Source organism: Nelumbo nucifera, chromosome 3 (genome assembly GCF_055504915.1).
Source record: "Nelumbo nucifera cultivar China Antique chromosome 3, China Antique-T2T, whole genome shotgun sequence".
Lineage (NCBI taxonomy): Eukaryota > Viridiplantae > Streptophyta > Magnoliopsida > Proteales > Nelumbonaceae > Nelumbo > Nelumbo nucifera.
Window position 1 is genome coordinate 102,938,750 of NC_142651.1, and position 16,769 is coordinate 102,955,518.

At 40.3% G+C, this 16,769-nt stretch overlaps 1 protein-coding gene across 4 annotated transcripts in view; it reads left to right on the plus strand.

Moving 5' to 3' along the window:
• Positions 1-5,052: 5,052 nt before the first annotated feature.
• The window catches only part of LOC104598952 (DnaJ heat shock amino-terminal domain protein (DUF1977)), a 32,791-nt gene continuing 21,074 nt past the window's right edge, over positions 5,053-16,769 (plus strand). Inside the window, exons 1-2 of one of the 4 annotated variants that reach the window (XM_010261266.3) lie at positions 5,053-5,121; positions 5,296-6,910. In XM_010261266.3, coding sequence (XP_010259568.1) covers positions 5,856-6,908 — 1,053 coding nt within the window. In that variant the 5' untranslated portion in view covers positions 5,053-5,121; positions 5,296-5,855 and the 3' untranslated portion in view covers positions 6,909-6,910. Of the gene's footprint in view, positions 5,122-5,160; positions 6,911-16,769 lie in introns of those variants that run through there. The other 3 variants (XM_010261262.3, XM_010261267.3, XM_010261261.3) reach the window with 3 other exon arrangements.

The window sequence follows — 16,769 nt, forward strand, 5'->3', positions numbered from 1 at the left end:
TCATCAATCTACCACCGGTATTAAAAGCAAACTCGAAAGCCACTGTTGAAATGGGAATAGCTAAAATGTTCATAGCAATCTTCTGCAATGTTGGATACTTGATTCCATTGGACTTCCACCAAGCCAATATATCAAAATCTGGATCTCTTGACAAGACTTTATCCTCTAAATAATGATCCAACTCAGATTTCATCGTCGTATCATCAGAATCATCAATAAATGAATCATACCCACAGAGAAAAATAGAATCCATAGAATCATTCATTGTTGGACAATGAGATTAAGATGAAAAAATTCCCTTCCACAGATGAGTATTTTTGTTAGAGTTTGATCTTGATTGATACTCATTGTGTAAATCACAACAAGTTAACGAATCCTCATAATTTCATCTAAAGCAAAACTTCCATAAAATTTATGAAATAAATATTCTAATAGCTTCAACTTGAACATTGAATCCTTAACACATGTTACGGTCATTAATCCATGAATGATGCACCAATACTTATCAAATTTATCCATCATACTTGATGCCATTGTTCTAGTAATCTCATTAGAACATGAGAGCCACTTAGATAATGAAAGTCTAATATCACAAATCAATGGAAAAAACTTGTTTGCTGTTGGATATTTAGTCCCATAAAATATTTTGATTACATTATAAAATACTCGCAACCTCTCACAAATCTTTTTACCTAAATTTCAATCCTTATCAGTTGGCAAGCATTTATACAAAGGCTCTCATTTTTTCAACCGATAAAACACATTTTATAAATTAAAGCAACAATAAGCATCAAATATGTCGAGTTCCACCGGGTCTTACAATCAGGAACCACACTATTTCTAACATTTTCTATGCCTTCTCCAATGATCCCAAAACCATATTGGACAATCAAATTGATAATATGAGCACAACAATGCATGTGAAACAATTTTCCATCTAACATAAATGCACTTGCGTTAAATTTACTCAAGATAATCTCAACGGGGGAATCATTAGTGGAGCAATTATCAACTGTTATTGTCGACAACTTCCTATCAATATTATTATCCATCATGCAATCGATTAAAACATTAGAAAATGCTTCTAAAGTGTGTGGACATGGCACATAAGCAAACCTAAAAATGCAATATTAATTTACTAGTAAGAACATGTCCCAAATATTTGTTTTAAAATCAAATTACTGATAATACAAAAAGAACTTTAACAATGTACTAAGAAAATTAAATTTTAAAATAACGTGTTGAAAACTAAATACCTTATAATCCGACTTTGCATCTCACAACTATCATCAATGAAATGCGTCGTGATAGCCATAAAGCCTTTATTTTGGTTGCTATTCGTCCACATATCAGTAGTTATTGCAATCCTATTAGGATTCTTCTCCAAAAAGTGCAATATTTTTTATTTCGCATTGTCATATATCTTCAAAATGTCACTTTTGATAGTAATCCGATAATGAACTTTAAACAGAGGTTGTAGACCAGTTGTGTATTTCCTAAATCCACAATGTTCAACCATTGAAAGTGGGTATTCATGTAAAAGTATAATGAAGGCTAGGTTTTTCCTTGAAGCATCTTGATCAAGATGATAATTACTAACACAAACTTTCCCATCATCATTTATCTGTTCTTTTACTATAACATGTTGCCTTATATCTTTATAAGACCTTATTGGACAAGTCTTATAATGGTCATGCAAATGAGTTGTCCCACTTTTACTACTGCCTCAAAGCTTTTTATGACAATAATTACACTTTGCCTTATCCACCCCATTCACTTTTATCTTTTTGAAATGATTCATAACAATAGTTATTAATTTCCTTTTCACACCAACGGTAGCATTGGGGGCTTGACTAAGTGAGTCTGAATTATCAACCAAAATTTCTTTAGAATTTTGAGCGGGATATTCAACGGGTGACTCACTTGGAGAACCGATTGTAGTTGATAAAGCTGGACTTTGAGAGTGTTCCAGTTCAATCCCAATTGGAGATTGATTGCTACCAACATGTGTCATCGATTTATAACTTTTAGCTTGAGTTTCCATATTTTAAAACTAGAGAAAAAATTAAAAAGCAAAAAATCCAATCAATTATAAATCTAAAAACAACTAACACCAAACATGAATTAAATAATAAGTATATATGAATATGGTGACGTTCGATTAACGAGTATCAAATTATCAATACCAACTTATATCAAAATATCAAATGCGAAAACACAAACCCAATGTGAATTAAAAATTTCAATAAAATGATAAAACTAAAAATTATAATGACATAAACAATTAAGTAATTGTTCAAATTATAAAAATAATAAACAATAAAATTAATATTTTGATAAAATAACATATAGTAAGTTGGTAACAGCCTAATTGGGATAGGGAGATCCGAAGGGTGATTTGAGTTTGACCCATACTACATTTCAGGGTTCAGCTCATAGCCTCATACTACATTTCAGAGTTCGACTCATACTGCATTTCAGAGAGATCTGGAGATTAAGGGGTGATTATTCATTTGGGTTCGGCTCATAGCCTCATACTACTACTGCATTTCAACTAGGGTTCGACTGAAAGCCTGAAACTGCATTTGAGCATTTCATTTGGGTTCGATTCATACTTTCAGCATTTCATTTGGGTTCGGTTGAAACTGCATTTGAACTCGAACTCTGAAGTCTGAACTAAGAACTATATTAGATAATTGGGATTTATTTTCTAGAGTCTAGAATATAATGGAAATCAATAAAAATTTAGACTTGAGAAAATGACTGAGATTGAGAGTATGAATGACTGAAACTAAGAGAGAGAGAGAGAGGACCGTTGGGAGAGTTTATGTCGATGGTGACTGATGAGAAAGAGTTTGAAGGGTGACAGTGACGACGAGGACGACTACGACGACAGTTGGCGACGATGACGAAGGTCGGTGGTCGACGAAGACGAAGTATCTCTTCCTCGGTTCTCTGGCCTTTGTCAAGACTCGAGACTCGAGTATCTCTTCCTCTCCTCTATCCGACGGGCGAGTGGGCAGTGGAGACAGTCAGCGATGGCGATCGGCGATGAAGACGAAGCTAGGGTTTACTGGTTTTGTGGTTCAGTCGCCTCTCTCGTCGCTTCTCTTGACTCTATCGAAGACTGGTTTAGTCGAGGGTTTTATTGATTTCTTTGAATTATGTTTTAGTTTTTACTATTTTATGAACAAATGAATAATTATGTTTTAATTAGTTGGGAACGGGCTATGGTGGGGATTGCATTACCTGTCCCCGTCCCCATCCCCAATCGGAGATTCAGGGGTAGCCCCATCCCCGACCTCGACCCGATGGGGTCGGAGAGTAGAGGTCGAGGTGCTAAGGGAGAGGGTTGCCTCTGGAAATGCCGAGGCCGAGGACTAGTGGTGTCCAAGGGGTGTCGAGGCCAAGGACCAATGGGGTTCGAGGGGTGCCAAGGTCGAGGACCAGTGGGCTTCGAGGGGTGTTGAGGCCAAGGACCAATGGAGTTTGAGGTGTGCCGAGGCCGAGGTCCAATTGAATCCAAGGGCTGCTACGATTGAGGACCTGTGGAGTCTGTCTGACATCAACCGAGGCCGAGGACCTGTGTGTGTCCAAGATTGGCTAAGGCTAAGCACCTATGGAGAAGGGAACGTTAGAGGCCCCAGGCGCTAGCCTGAGGCGGGGACTTCGATGGTTAAGTTAGTGAGGGCGTAGCAAAGAGAGCAGACGAGGCCTGAGTAAAGTAGCTCAAATGAGGTCGCTAGGAGCTAGAGAGCTTGGAGTAGTGGGTTTCTAGCCCAGATTTCAGATGATTACCTTGAGGGGGGTAGCCCCTATTTATACTTGAGACTGCCTTGGAGCACAACCATCCGAGGTCGCCGCATGTGGCCACGCCATTGATCCCACACACCGCCCTTCGTCGCATGTCGGCGTACTACTGGCTTGCCTAAAGTGCCTACATCATTTGCCCCCCTCTCTCAGGGTCTTGGTTGAGGACCTCGGTTTCAGCCAAAGAAAGTGTGTTATCCTTGCTGCGAGTGGTCTTCTATGGTGAGGGCCTCGGATACAACTAAGTTGGTGAGAGCAGTCTTCTGGTGTGGATGTGATGGCCTCGATTTTAGAGGGTTGTTGAGGTCGAGGACTTGTGAAGTCTTTCCAAGGTCGGCTAGGGCCGAGAACCTACGCGTATCTGAGGACTGCTAAGGCTGAGGATCTATGGAGTCCAAGGACTACTGAGATCGAGGACCTGTAGAGCCCAACAGCTACCGAGGTCGATGGCCTAGGACCTCAATGAGCTTTGGGCGAAGCTAACGGGCGATGGGGTTCGGAAAGAGCTTGCCTCCGAGGGCTCTACGAATTCATAGCATTCTAGGCCGGAGTCAGAGTACGACATGGCAAGGTGTTTACCTAAGGCAAGGATAAAGGCAAAGGAACTCTAAGAATCACAAGCAAGCTGAGGGATCTAGAAGGCAAGGAACCTGAGAACAAGAACACTCGAAGTCAAATGATGGAGGGATGCACGACTAAGGCCCTTATTTAAAAATCGCCCCCGATCCAACAGCTGTGCGACGATCGCCTCTGCAACCTCATCCGTTTACCAACATGCATCACTCGCCTCGGGAAGATGAAGCAACCGGGTACCTGCCGGGGATGGGGAAAATTGCCACCTCTATTGCAGGTATCGTAGATTTTTTCCTTTTTTTGGTAAAAAGGCATCATACAAATTGAGTCCGAATCACCCGCTAGCAAAACACGTTCCAATCCTCTACCAACGTAATCTTGCACAGCACATCTCATATACATGACGCGTCTCACTTTTATGGTGGATCGAACCTGATGGCGAGGTCGTGCGGTGTTAGATGAAGTTGGTAGAGGGTTCGAACGTATTTTGTTGGCAGAAAATCTCAACTTAGAGAAATTGGCTCGGCTTCGGCACGGTAGTTATCCACTTATCCTCTGTTTGGAGTGCAAATACGTGGCCATACTAAGGGCGTTATAGTAACTTCAGGTTAGTATTTTCAACCTCGAGTTCCGAAAACACCTCTACCTGGCACTTGTTTGCACCGGAGGGCGAGTGACGTCAAAGAGGGATTAGCATTTACCGAAAGCAGAAGAGTCATCAACGCCTGACCATAGATGGTGATGGTCTCTCTCATTCGCCTGTTGCTGTTGGTTCAATTAATCTTTCTCTCTCTCTCTCTCTCTCTCGTTTGCCGGGTGTTATTTCTAGTTTCCACTAAAAAAATTCTTACTGTTTTTTCCCGCTTTTGATTAATGTTTCTCTCTTTCCTTTGGCTTGCATTTCTCTCCCAGGTAAGCTCTAGATCGGCTTTGAATTCGGGATGGGTTTTATTCTGATACGACAGCTCAAATAACTGCAATTCTAATCGGATCGGGAACTTATATCTGCATTCGCGGTAGGGTTTCGGATATTGTTGCATTCCGATGAAACCCTAATTCACATCGCTTAAGTGTGGAAGTTGGTTGAATACTTGAAATTCATGGATTTGGATAGTTGATTAATTGATAGATGAAATCTGAATATATATTTCTAGTAGTGGATTTCGGGTTTGTGGTTTTGTATAATTGCTCTTTGGGGGTTGACGGAGTAATTCACGCTGAAACCCCTACTTAAATATTTTCGAGCTTTGTGGCTCTGTGTCTTGGTTTTGATATTGACTATTGTCGGGTTTCAGATTGCTTGGAGGAGGAGAGAGATTTGAAGGATTTGTCTCATAGGCTTATCTCAATTGTTCAGATCAAATTTGTTTTTCTTGCCTTCAATTAGGTTGGTTATTATAGCTTTGCACGAAACACTAGTTACTTAGAATTTGCATTTTGGAATTCTGGAATTTATAAGAGCGATATCCATCATGGATAGCAACAAAGATGAAGCTTCGAGGTGCATTAGGATTGCTGAAGCAGCTATTGCATCTGGCGACAAGCAGCGTGCACTGAAATTCATTAAAATTGCACAACGCCTTAACCATAATCTGTCTGTTGATGATTTATTGGCTGCATGCCAGAAGCTAGAGTCTACGGCTTCCACTTCTTCTACTGAGGAAAAACCTAGAGATCAAAACCAAAAGGAGCCTAACCCCTCTAACCATGCTGAGTTTTCAAATGGCGAAAGGAATTATACTGAAGAGCATGTTAGGCTGATTCGTGAAGTGAAAAAGAACAAAGACTACTATGCAATACTCGGAGTGGAAAAGAACTGTTCGGTTGAGGAGATTAGGAAGGCTTACAGGAAGTTATCTCTCAAGGTCCATCCCGACAAGAATAAGGCACCCGGTTCGGAGGAGGCATTCAAGAAAGTATGCAAGGCTTTCAAGTGCTTGAGTGATGAAGATTCAAGAAGGCAATATGATCGGACGGGCCTGGTTGAAGAATTTGAGTACAATCAGCAGCACAACGTTAGGAGGAGGAGAAGAAGAACCGGTCATGACTACTTTGATGATGATTTCGACCCTGATGAGATATTCAGATCATTCTTTGGTCAGCAAGATATGTTTCGGACTGCTCATGCGTACAGGACTAGAGGAATGGCGAGTCATCAAAGGGAAACTACTCATAGAGAAGGCTCTAATCTTGTCGTTCTTCTTCAAGTTTTACCGTTCTTGTTTATCCTCTTGCTAGCATATTTTCCTTTCTCAGAGCCTGATTATTCTCTTCAGAAGAACTATTCCTACCAGTTTCCCAAGATTACCGAGAAACATGGAATAGAATTTTATGTTAAATCATCTGATTTTGACCAGCAATTTCCTCCTGGAAGTCCTTCCAGAGCTAACATTGAGGATCATGTGGTGAGAGATTACAAACATCTCCTTGGCCGCTACTGTCATATTGAGCTACAAAGGCGTCAGTGGAATAGAAATTATCCAATGCCTAACTGCGATAAGCTGAAAAATCTTGGAGTATTCTGAAGGTCAGATTCAATACTCTTTGGTTATTTGATTTGATCTTATTCTGTCAATGCTTTACTTTAAGTGTAAAGATATGGAGTTTTATTGGAGAAAATTAGCTGTTTAAATCCTTTTGCTTTCTTTGTTGATTGACACTTCTTTTTCCCGTTCATCTTCTACCAAGCATGCTTTGTCAATGAGTGGTTATTTTTTTATTAATTCCTTTGGAAGTTATGAACTTTAAATTAACAATTTATCATATCATTCCATTTCAAACATGCTAAATTGTGCTTTATTAACTTGATCAAGTATTGGATGGTTTCTGCCCTAGAATAGAAAGTTATTATTATTTCTTTTAATTAAACATTTTAAAACTCCTATGGATTGGTCAGTGCGTAGCGCTGCTTCAATGCATTTGATTGCCTGGGTGACATGGTCATAGCTGGTTATTCTCATAACCTTGAAACAAGCTACAAGATATTCAAATGACAATTCCTAGTTCCTTTGATGAATTAAGTGGCAGGGCTGGCCTGATGCACTTGAACAAGACTGAAGACTCCTTGACAGTTCGATCTGAATTTTCCTCGTATCCTAGCCTGCAACAAACTGAATGGTTTAGGGCACATACATTCTAGTCTAACTGGATAGTTTGTTATGCTGGTGAACTGGCACTTAACCTCTTAGCTTTGCGAACCAGGTTTACAAATAGTTTTGATGTAATACTGTATTATATGCCACATGAGGGGCTTTTTTGTCTTTTCCTCTTCTTTTATTTATGTATGGTCGCCCTAGTATTTAATCTAAAGCTGGTGTTTCCAGCAAGAACTTTTGGCTCATTCTTTTTCTCCTCTTCTCCTCCTCCTCATCTTCTTCTCCTTTGCTGAAAACATGGTATCAGAGCAGGTCAATGCTCTGTAAATTTCTTCTCTGCATTGGTCGAAGGATTCCTCTGTATTTTATGGACTGAGAATGAAGGAAGCAAACTTGTCCTGGACCTGAGAACCGTTCGGCTGCATCTCTTTCATCTGTTCTGGGCTGAAAGCCTGAAACTGAGCAGAAGTGATTCCAGAAGTTGTTGATGATTGGTTGAATCTTCCTAAGAGGTCGGCTGTTCTTTTCCTCTGTTCTTTCTTACTTTGTCTTGGACTAGAAAACCCAGAATTCTCTCGGACTGAACAGGGACACTTATTTAAACCCTTTTTTTTGGTTCTTGGTGCTGATACCAAGAACAGGTTAAGGTTTGCCTCTATCGAATGATATAAGGTGGGTTTTATCCCTTCTTTGTGGGTCAGGTGATCCAGAAACCAATTTTCATGTGAAGTAATTTGTAGGTCATGAGTGACCTGGTCTGGCTGACTGGTACAACAGTTATTTACTGATGCGTGTGGCTAATATTAGCCTTGGGGAGATCTGTTACACCTGTTAGTGTTCAGGTGGCTAGTACAGCAACAGAATACTGATGTTTGTGGCTTATATTAGCCTTGGAGGCCAATTTGACCCATTAAAGTGTGTTACTACAAGAACTGAAATTGTGTCCCGACTGTCAGAACACTTAGAGTGAGGGCTGTGTAGTTTTTTGTGGGTGTGTGGAATGAAATCATGAATATTGAAGATTCTGCAACCTCAGGAACCACCATGAATCAGGGTGGAATTAGTAGTGGTCATGACTCCATGAATTTCTCAATGACTATTACCCCTTTGGATGGTAGGAATTACTTGACATGGTCTAAGGAGATGCGGCTGTATTAAGGCAGGATATGTTAATGGGGAAAATAAAGGAACTTAGGGCTGGTACTGTTGAATACGTTAAGTGGGACCAAGAGAATTGCATGATTATGTCATGGCTTTTAACATCCATGTTACCATCCGTCAAACAGAATTTTATGTGGGCCGAGACAGCAAAAGAAATATGAGACGAAGCGAAGGCAACTTACTAAGAGCCTCACTATGCTAGAATTTATTAACTACAATCAATATCTTCGACATGTAAGCAAGGAGAAAGGAGTTTATCGACCTATTATTCTGCCTTCACTTCAATTGGGAAAGAATTAGACTTTTATCAGAGCATTGATTGGGAAAGTGAAAAAGATGCGAAGGCCTATAAACAACTAATCTCACAACAAAGGGTGCTTGCTTTCTTTTGGGTTGGAATCCCATGTACGAACCTATTCGTGTTCAGATTTTGGGCAGCAAGGATCTTCTGTCTGTCCAAGAGGTATATGCACTTATTCAGTCTGAAGAGAGTAGGAAGTATGCTCTTCTGAGTCAAATTTTGGGTATAATTGGGGTTTGGCTCTTAGAAGAGGCCTTAGGGAATCAGAATTGGTGCTTGTCCCCAAACTGGTGCACCCTTTGCAAGGCTAATGGTGAAAGCTCTTATCACTTACTAGTTTCTTGTCCCTTTGTTTCTGATATATTGGAAGAAGGGAACTTTAGGACTTTTTCTAACAAGGAAAGGAACAAAGAAGGTATCATTGAGGTAATAATGGTTAGGGTGGTGCATTGGTTGAAGTCTTTGGATATGTTTGCTGATGTCTCTACAGATATGCTGCTGGCTGGAAGTGGCAAATTCTGCTTCGTTTTCATCAGTTGCCTCTCCTTTGTGGTCCTCACCAGGCCTAGGGTGCGTAAAACTGAATTTTGATGGCAGCAGTGAAGGTAATCCTGGGTAATCCTGGGCCCTTGGGTGTTGGTGGGGTGTTCGGAGATGAGAATGGAAAGGTGATTGCATTGTTTTCAGGCCTCATTGGCAATGGTGACTCTCTCAGAGCTGAGATATGTGCCTTAATGGAAGGTTTAAGAAAGATAAAGGAGCTGAATATTCATAGACTAATCGTTGAAGGAGACTCAAAGTTGGTTACAGAAGGATAATGGACTGTGGAAATATGCAAATGAGAGAAGGGAGGCTAAATGGCTAACTAGGGGATTGGAGGTTCAGATTCAATGGGTGAAGAGGACTGCAAATGCTTTTGCAGGTACATTGGCGAAACAAGGGGTGGGAAGGGAATAGATGTTTTGGGCTATATTGTAATCATATTTTCTTTTTTCTTTCTCAGGGGAGTTAAGCCTCTTTACCTCTTCTCAGAATGTTGTAATATTATTGCCCTTTAATAAAATGAATTTTATTATTGATAACAAAAAAGAGTAGGAAGTTTGCTATGAATCCTCTTAAGGGGGAGATCATTGCTGTAGCTATAAGGGGTAACACTAGGGCACCAAAGTATTGATCTTCTGATCAAAGAGTTTGGACTCCTCTTCCAAAAGGTACCTTTACTTGTTCTTTTTTTCTAAAATCCCTCAATTCCAACCCCAAGTCCCAAGGGTTCCCCTTCAAAGAAGTTTGGGCGCGACCTATTCCTCCAAAAATTGTTGGATTCTGTTGGGAAGTCTACTATGGGAAAATCAATACTTTGGAAAACTTACAGAAAAGGAGACCCTTTCTTTGTCTCTCCCCGAATTGGTGTTCCTTGTGTAAGGCCCAAAATGAGTCTGTTTCCATTTGCTGATCTGTTCCTTTGTTACAGCCTTATGGAGTTGGAGTCTTAGTTTATTTGGAGGTAGGTGGTCTCTGCCATCTGATTATAGTTTGTTATTTAACCCATCTTTTTTTGTATGACACACTAGAAGAGGCATGTTCATGTGGAAATGTGTCAGTGCAGCCACCTTATGGACTCTTTGAGAGGAAAGGAATGCGAGAGTCTTCTTAGAGAAGGAAAGAAGCTTAGATGAAGTGAAGGACTGTATCCTAACAAGAGCAATACATTGGCTGAAAACCTTGGATATATTTGCTGATTTCTCTTTTGATGACTTGTGGAAGAATTGGCTAGTAATAACTAATACTTCTACAAAGAAGAATAGAAGCTTGTTAGAATGGAATCCGCTTCTAGAAGGTGTCATCAAATTAAATTTTGATGGAAGCAGCCAAGGTAACCCTGGGCCTTCAGGTATAGGGGTGTCTTGAGGAATAAGGACAACAACATCATCTCCTTATTCTCAGGACCGGTGGGAGTGGGGGACTCTACAAGGGCAAAAATACTAGTTGAAGGGGATTCTCAGGTGGTAACAAGGTGGCTTCTAATGTTCTACATGTTCCAAAGTTACCCATTAACTTGTTGTCCATTAGTAGTATTGCTCATGCCTTGAATTGCTCAATAACCTTTCTTCCACATTCTTGTGTTTTTCAGGATTTGGCCTCTAGGAGGACGATTGGTAGAGGGAACATGGTGAATGGTCTCTATGTACTAGAGAACAAAGTTGGTTTTACAGTTTCAAAGTCTTTGAGTCTGTGGAGTAAAGTCAGGTTACTTTGTGGCACCACCGTTTGGGCCAAAATGTACTTTGAGTCTTTGAAGTATTTCTTTAAGTCTTTGTCTATCAGTGACTTTCAGTGTCAAGTGTGTTAATTGAGTAAACATTGTAGAACCTCATTTCCTTTACGTAATAAAATATCAGAGTTTCGTCCTTTTTATATTGTGTATTTAGATGTTTGGGGTCCTGTTAATATTCCAACTAAGAATGGTTATATTTTATCTCCTTTATTGGTGACTTCCCCCGCCACACTTAGGCTTATCCTATGCATTCACAGGAGGAAGTTCCTAAAATTGTAAAAGATTTTCAGCATATGGTTTACACCCAATTTCAACCAGAGATCGAATATTTCAATTAGATAATGCCAAGGAGTACTTTCATGGGCACCTCACAAATTTCTTTGCATCTTGTGGCTCTCATCATAGGAGTTCATATGCTAGAACCCCTCAACAAAATGGGGTTGCAGAGAGAAAAATTGACATCTCCTTGAAGTTGCTCGGGGATTGATGCTATAGATGAATGTCCAAAAAAGATTTTGGGTGGGTGCTATCCTGACTGCTACCTATGTCATTAATAGGACACCATCTCGAGTATTGGAATATAGGTCCCCTCACCAACTCCTCTTCCCTAAGCACCAATGTTTTCTATACCTATGCGTGTCTTTGGATGTAAGCATTTTGTTCATGATTTCTCTCCTACTCGTGGTAAACTTGATCCCAAAGCTACTGTGTGTATTTTTCTTGGTTATCCTCTTTCTTAGAAAGGCTATTGTTGCTTCGACCCTGTGTTTAAAAAATATTTTTTCTCTATGTATGTATCTTTCTTTGAAGAGTAGAAATTTGTTGAATTAAAAAATATGAAAGAAAAGTAGTTTCTTGAAGAGAGAAGGAGAAGAAGAGAAGAAGAAAAGTTGAAAAGATGAAAAGAAAAGAGAGCAATAATCTGGCCGCCCCCTTCACTTATTATTTATACTAAAAATAATAGAACAGTACAAAGACAACTATGCCCTTATAGGGAGGCAAAACATAAAACAACATATATAACACTCAAAAACATGATAAAATTTGGACTCACATAACTATTATAGTCCCCACCTCCTATTTAACAACTAACATAAAACATCTACTCAAAAACATCATAAAACCGATTAATCTTCAACACTCCCCCTCAAGTTGGGAGTAAATGTCACACATTCCCAACTTGCGTAGATCACGTTCAAGCTTGTTCTTTGCCACCCCTTTAGTGAGAACATCAACTAGCTGCAACTCTGAAGAGACATAAGGCAAACAAACTTCTCCGGTTGTTACCCTTTATCTTTTAAAGTGTCTATCAACTTCAATGTGTTTTGTTCTATCATGCTGAATTGGATTGTGGGCAATATTGATTGCAACCTGATTGTCACAGTATAACATCATAGGTTCTTCTGCTTTCACCCCAATTTCACTCAGAAGAGATCTAACCCAAAGAAATTCTGAGACACCATGAGCCATTGATCTATACTCAGCCTCTGCACTTGACCTTGCCACAACCGTTTGCTTCTTACTCTTCCAGGAGATAAAGTTTCCACCTACAAAGGTACACACTCCTAATGTAGATCTCCTGTCATCTAGGCATCCTGCCTAGTCTGCATCTGTATAGGATTCTAGCTTCAAATTCTCATGATTTGAGAAAATAATGCCTCTGCCAGGGTGTTTTTTCAGATATGCAAGTATTCTCTCAATAGCTTCTCAGTGTTGAACCCAAGGTGCATGCATGTACTGACTCACAACACTGACAACATAAGAAATATTTGGTCGTGTCATACACAAATACAACAGTTAGCCCACCATTCTTTGATATCTCCCCACATCCTTTATCAATTCACCATCCACACTCTTAATTCTGTGATTTGGATCAATTGGAGTGTCTGCTGGTTTGGTCCCCAGCTTCCCAGTCTCCTGCAATAGGTCAAGTACATACTTTCTCTGTGAAATTAAGATCCCATGCTTGAATCTTGCAACTTCAATCCCCAAGAAGTATTTGAGCTCACCAAGATCTTTGATCTCAAATTCTTGCTGCAATGATTTTTTGAGATCATCAATTTCCTGTCACCACTATATCATCCACATACACAATTAGAATTGATATCAGAGCATCTCTCCTCTTTACAGAGAGGGTGTCATCAGACTGTGTCTCTGTGTAGCCTCTGAACTTGTCAAACCAAGCCCTAGGTGACTGTTTTAGTCCATAGAGAGATTTTTTGAGTCTGCACACCTTTTCTTTACCAACATTTTCATAAAAGGCTGCTGGAATGTCCATATATACCTCCTCCTGTAAATCACCATTGAGGAAGGCATTTTTGACATCAAGCTGGAACAAGGGCCATGAATAGGTGGCTGCTAGAGATAAAAGGATACAAACTGAACTCATCTTAGCTACTGTTGCAAAGGTTTCTAGATAATTAACACCATAGGTCTGAGTATACCTTTTTGCTACTAACCTTGCCTTGTACCTCTCTATCTTGCCATCGACCTTATACTTCACTGTGAAAACCCATCTACATCCGACCGTCTCCTTGTCTAGGGGGAGATCAACTATTTCCCAAGTTTGGTTTTTGACCAAAGCATCCATCTCATCTTGCATGGCTGTTTTCCACTCAGGTTTGGAGAGAGCCTCAGTAACATTCCTGGGTATAGACACAGAATACAGGGAAGAAAGAAAAGCACGGTAGGAGGGTGACAAGGCACTGAAGGAAAGATGGTGTGAAATGCAGTGGGCTGTACACTTTCTCTTCCCCTTACGAAGTGCAATGGGAAGATCAAGGTTAGTGGGATCAACTGCAATAATGGTGTTAGGGATAGGAAAATTATCATCAGAAAACATAATAGGCTCAGGCTCAAGAGGAATACCTGGAATTGTATCTACCAAATCTGGAGTTTCAGAAGGACTGACAGAGAGTGGTGTAGGTTGAGGATGTGTGGAGTTAACCTTCATCTGCCAGCGTTGATATTTCTTTGATGCTGCCAATAGTGGCTCAGGTAATAAAAGTGGAGGTGCAGGTGCTGGCTGAACTGATGGAGGCACCAAAGAAACAAGAAGAGGAACAAATTGTGAGTTCTCCTCCCCAAAACTCTCCCCCTGAGGAGAACCACTCGAGAAGGTGGATTCAAAGAAGGTAATATCCATAGTGACAAATCTGCTCCTCGACACTGGGTCATAACAATAATACTCCTTTTGGTTATGAGCATACCCAAGAAAAACACATTTCTTAGCCTTAGTATCCAATTTTTTGTGATGAGGGCCAAGAATGTGAACAAAGGAACACAATCAAAAACCCTCAGAGGTATATTAAATATCTCCCCATATGGAAAAAGAAGACTAAATGGCACCTTAAACCCCAAAGTCCGTGAAGGAACATGGTTAATCAAATGCATGGCTGTAAGAACTGCACAGGAACTGAAGCACACATCATAAGACTCCTTTCCACCTCCACAATGTGTCTGTTTTTCCTCTTAGCAACTCATTTCTGTTGCGGTGTATATGCACAACTGCTCTGATGAACTACACCATGTTCTAAGAGATACGTGGTCAGGTCCTTCTCAAAGTATTCTCTGGCATTATTTGATCTAAAAGCCTTAGTTCTCACTCATGAGAACCATCTAGTGGAACTGTCGTACCAAGTTAGGAACCTTATCACATGATCTCATCAAATATATCCAAGAATATCGTGTATAATCATCCACAAACAAGAGAAGGTAACGGAATCCTCCCATGGAAGGGATATGATATGACCCCCATACATCATTGTGAACAATATTAAAAGCAGAAGTACTTCTTTTATTACTTGGTTTAAAATACTGTCTACAATGCTTTCCTAACTGACGATTCTCACACTCCAAAGTAGATAACTGAACAAACTCAAACAACTGTGGGAAAAGACATTTCAAAGAACTAAAAGAAAGATGTCCCAAGCGATTGTGCCAAAGCATAATCTGGTTCACTGACTCTGACCCACTACTACTGCTGCTGCTGCTAACACAATGGCCCTGATGTCTTGGAATCTCATCCAGAAGGTAGACTCCATTCACCTCACGACCACTCCCAATCATCTTCTTTGACTCCAGATCCTGCAAAACACAATTATCAGGAAGAAAGTCATTGAACAATTCAAATTTTTTGTCAAAGAACTAACAGATAGTAGGTATGAAGTCTAGGGACATGTAAAACAAAAGACAGAGTTATATCATTGGTCACTCTAACTGTTCCCTTCCCAACAATGGGCATATGTGAACCATCTGCTGTAGAGACTCTGTCTCTACCAAAGCACAACTGATAAGAACTGAAAAGGGTAGGGCATTAGTCATGTGCTCAAATGCTCCTGAGTCTATAATCCAGGGAGGTCTTTCCTTTCCTGAAGTGGATGCAAGATTTGTAGTTGCATACGAACTACCTGTATGTGCAAAGGAAGTGGTGTAGTTGGCTCCTGCATTCTGTTGTCCATCTGGAAGGCTAGAGCTAGGTGAATCTTTCTTACTCATAAGCTGTCCAAACCTCTCCAATTCTGTTCTCACTGCTGCTATTGCAATGGATTCCCAATCAGTTTGGGAAAGAGAGGTTGAAGAGTCTCCTATAGTGGCTACATTTGCATTTCCCTTCTTGTTTCTTATCCGAGCAGTCATAGGATTTGGATGAATCCTCCAAGTAGGTCCCTGATATGCTTAGGCTTCTTGCAATAATCATACACCAAGTCCTTCTTATCTTCCCTTCTAGTCTCACTATTCCCCCTGTCTCCATTCGGCTTAGGTTTTGTTGTACCAACCATAGCCGAGTGGTCAATTCCAAGCTGTCTTAGCATTACATTCCTCCTACTCTCCTCTCCAGAGACAAAGGCATAGGCCTGAGAGAGTGTCACACCCTCCCTAGAAAGAATATGCTGCCTAGCAATGTCAAATTCAGGGTTCAGCCTTGCCGAGAACTCAAAAACCCTATTCCTCTTTACCAGTCTGTGATAAGTTGCTGCATCATTTATACTTTTCCATACCACAGTTTCTAAGTGATCTATTTTCTGCCATAGGGTTTTCAACATGGAGAAATACACAGCAAGAGGTTTTTCTCCCTGTTTCATACTTATCACTTGATTTATTAACTGATAGGCTTTGGCTTCATTTTGCTTATGAGAGTAGGTTTCACTCACTCCATCCCAAATCTCCTTAGTAGTATTAGCCCATAGGAAATTTTTTGCAATATGAGGTAACATAGAATTACACAGCCAGGACATTACCATGTAATTCTCTTGCACCCATCGGGAAGAGTCTGTATCAGGTTTCTTCTCCCCAGTGAGATACCCTAATTTTCCACGGGCACCAATAGCCATCTTAGCTGATTGTGCCCACTCCAAATAATTTGTACCATCAAGTTTTACTGTAGTAATGATCCCAGACCCAAAAATGTCACTACTACCTCCAACACCTAGTCCCACAGTACCGGTAGATTTCATCTCGGTATTCCAACTCTCCATCTTACTTCAAACTGTTCAACAGTAAGAAAAAATAGATTGGAGACCTTCAAAAAATAATTTGATATCACACACACAAA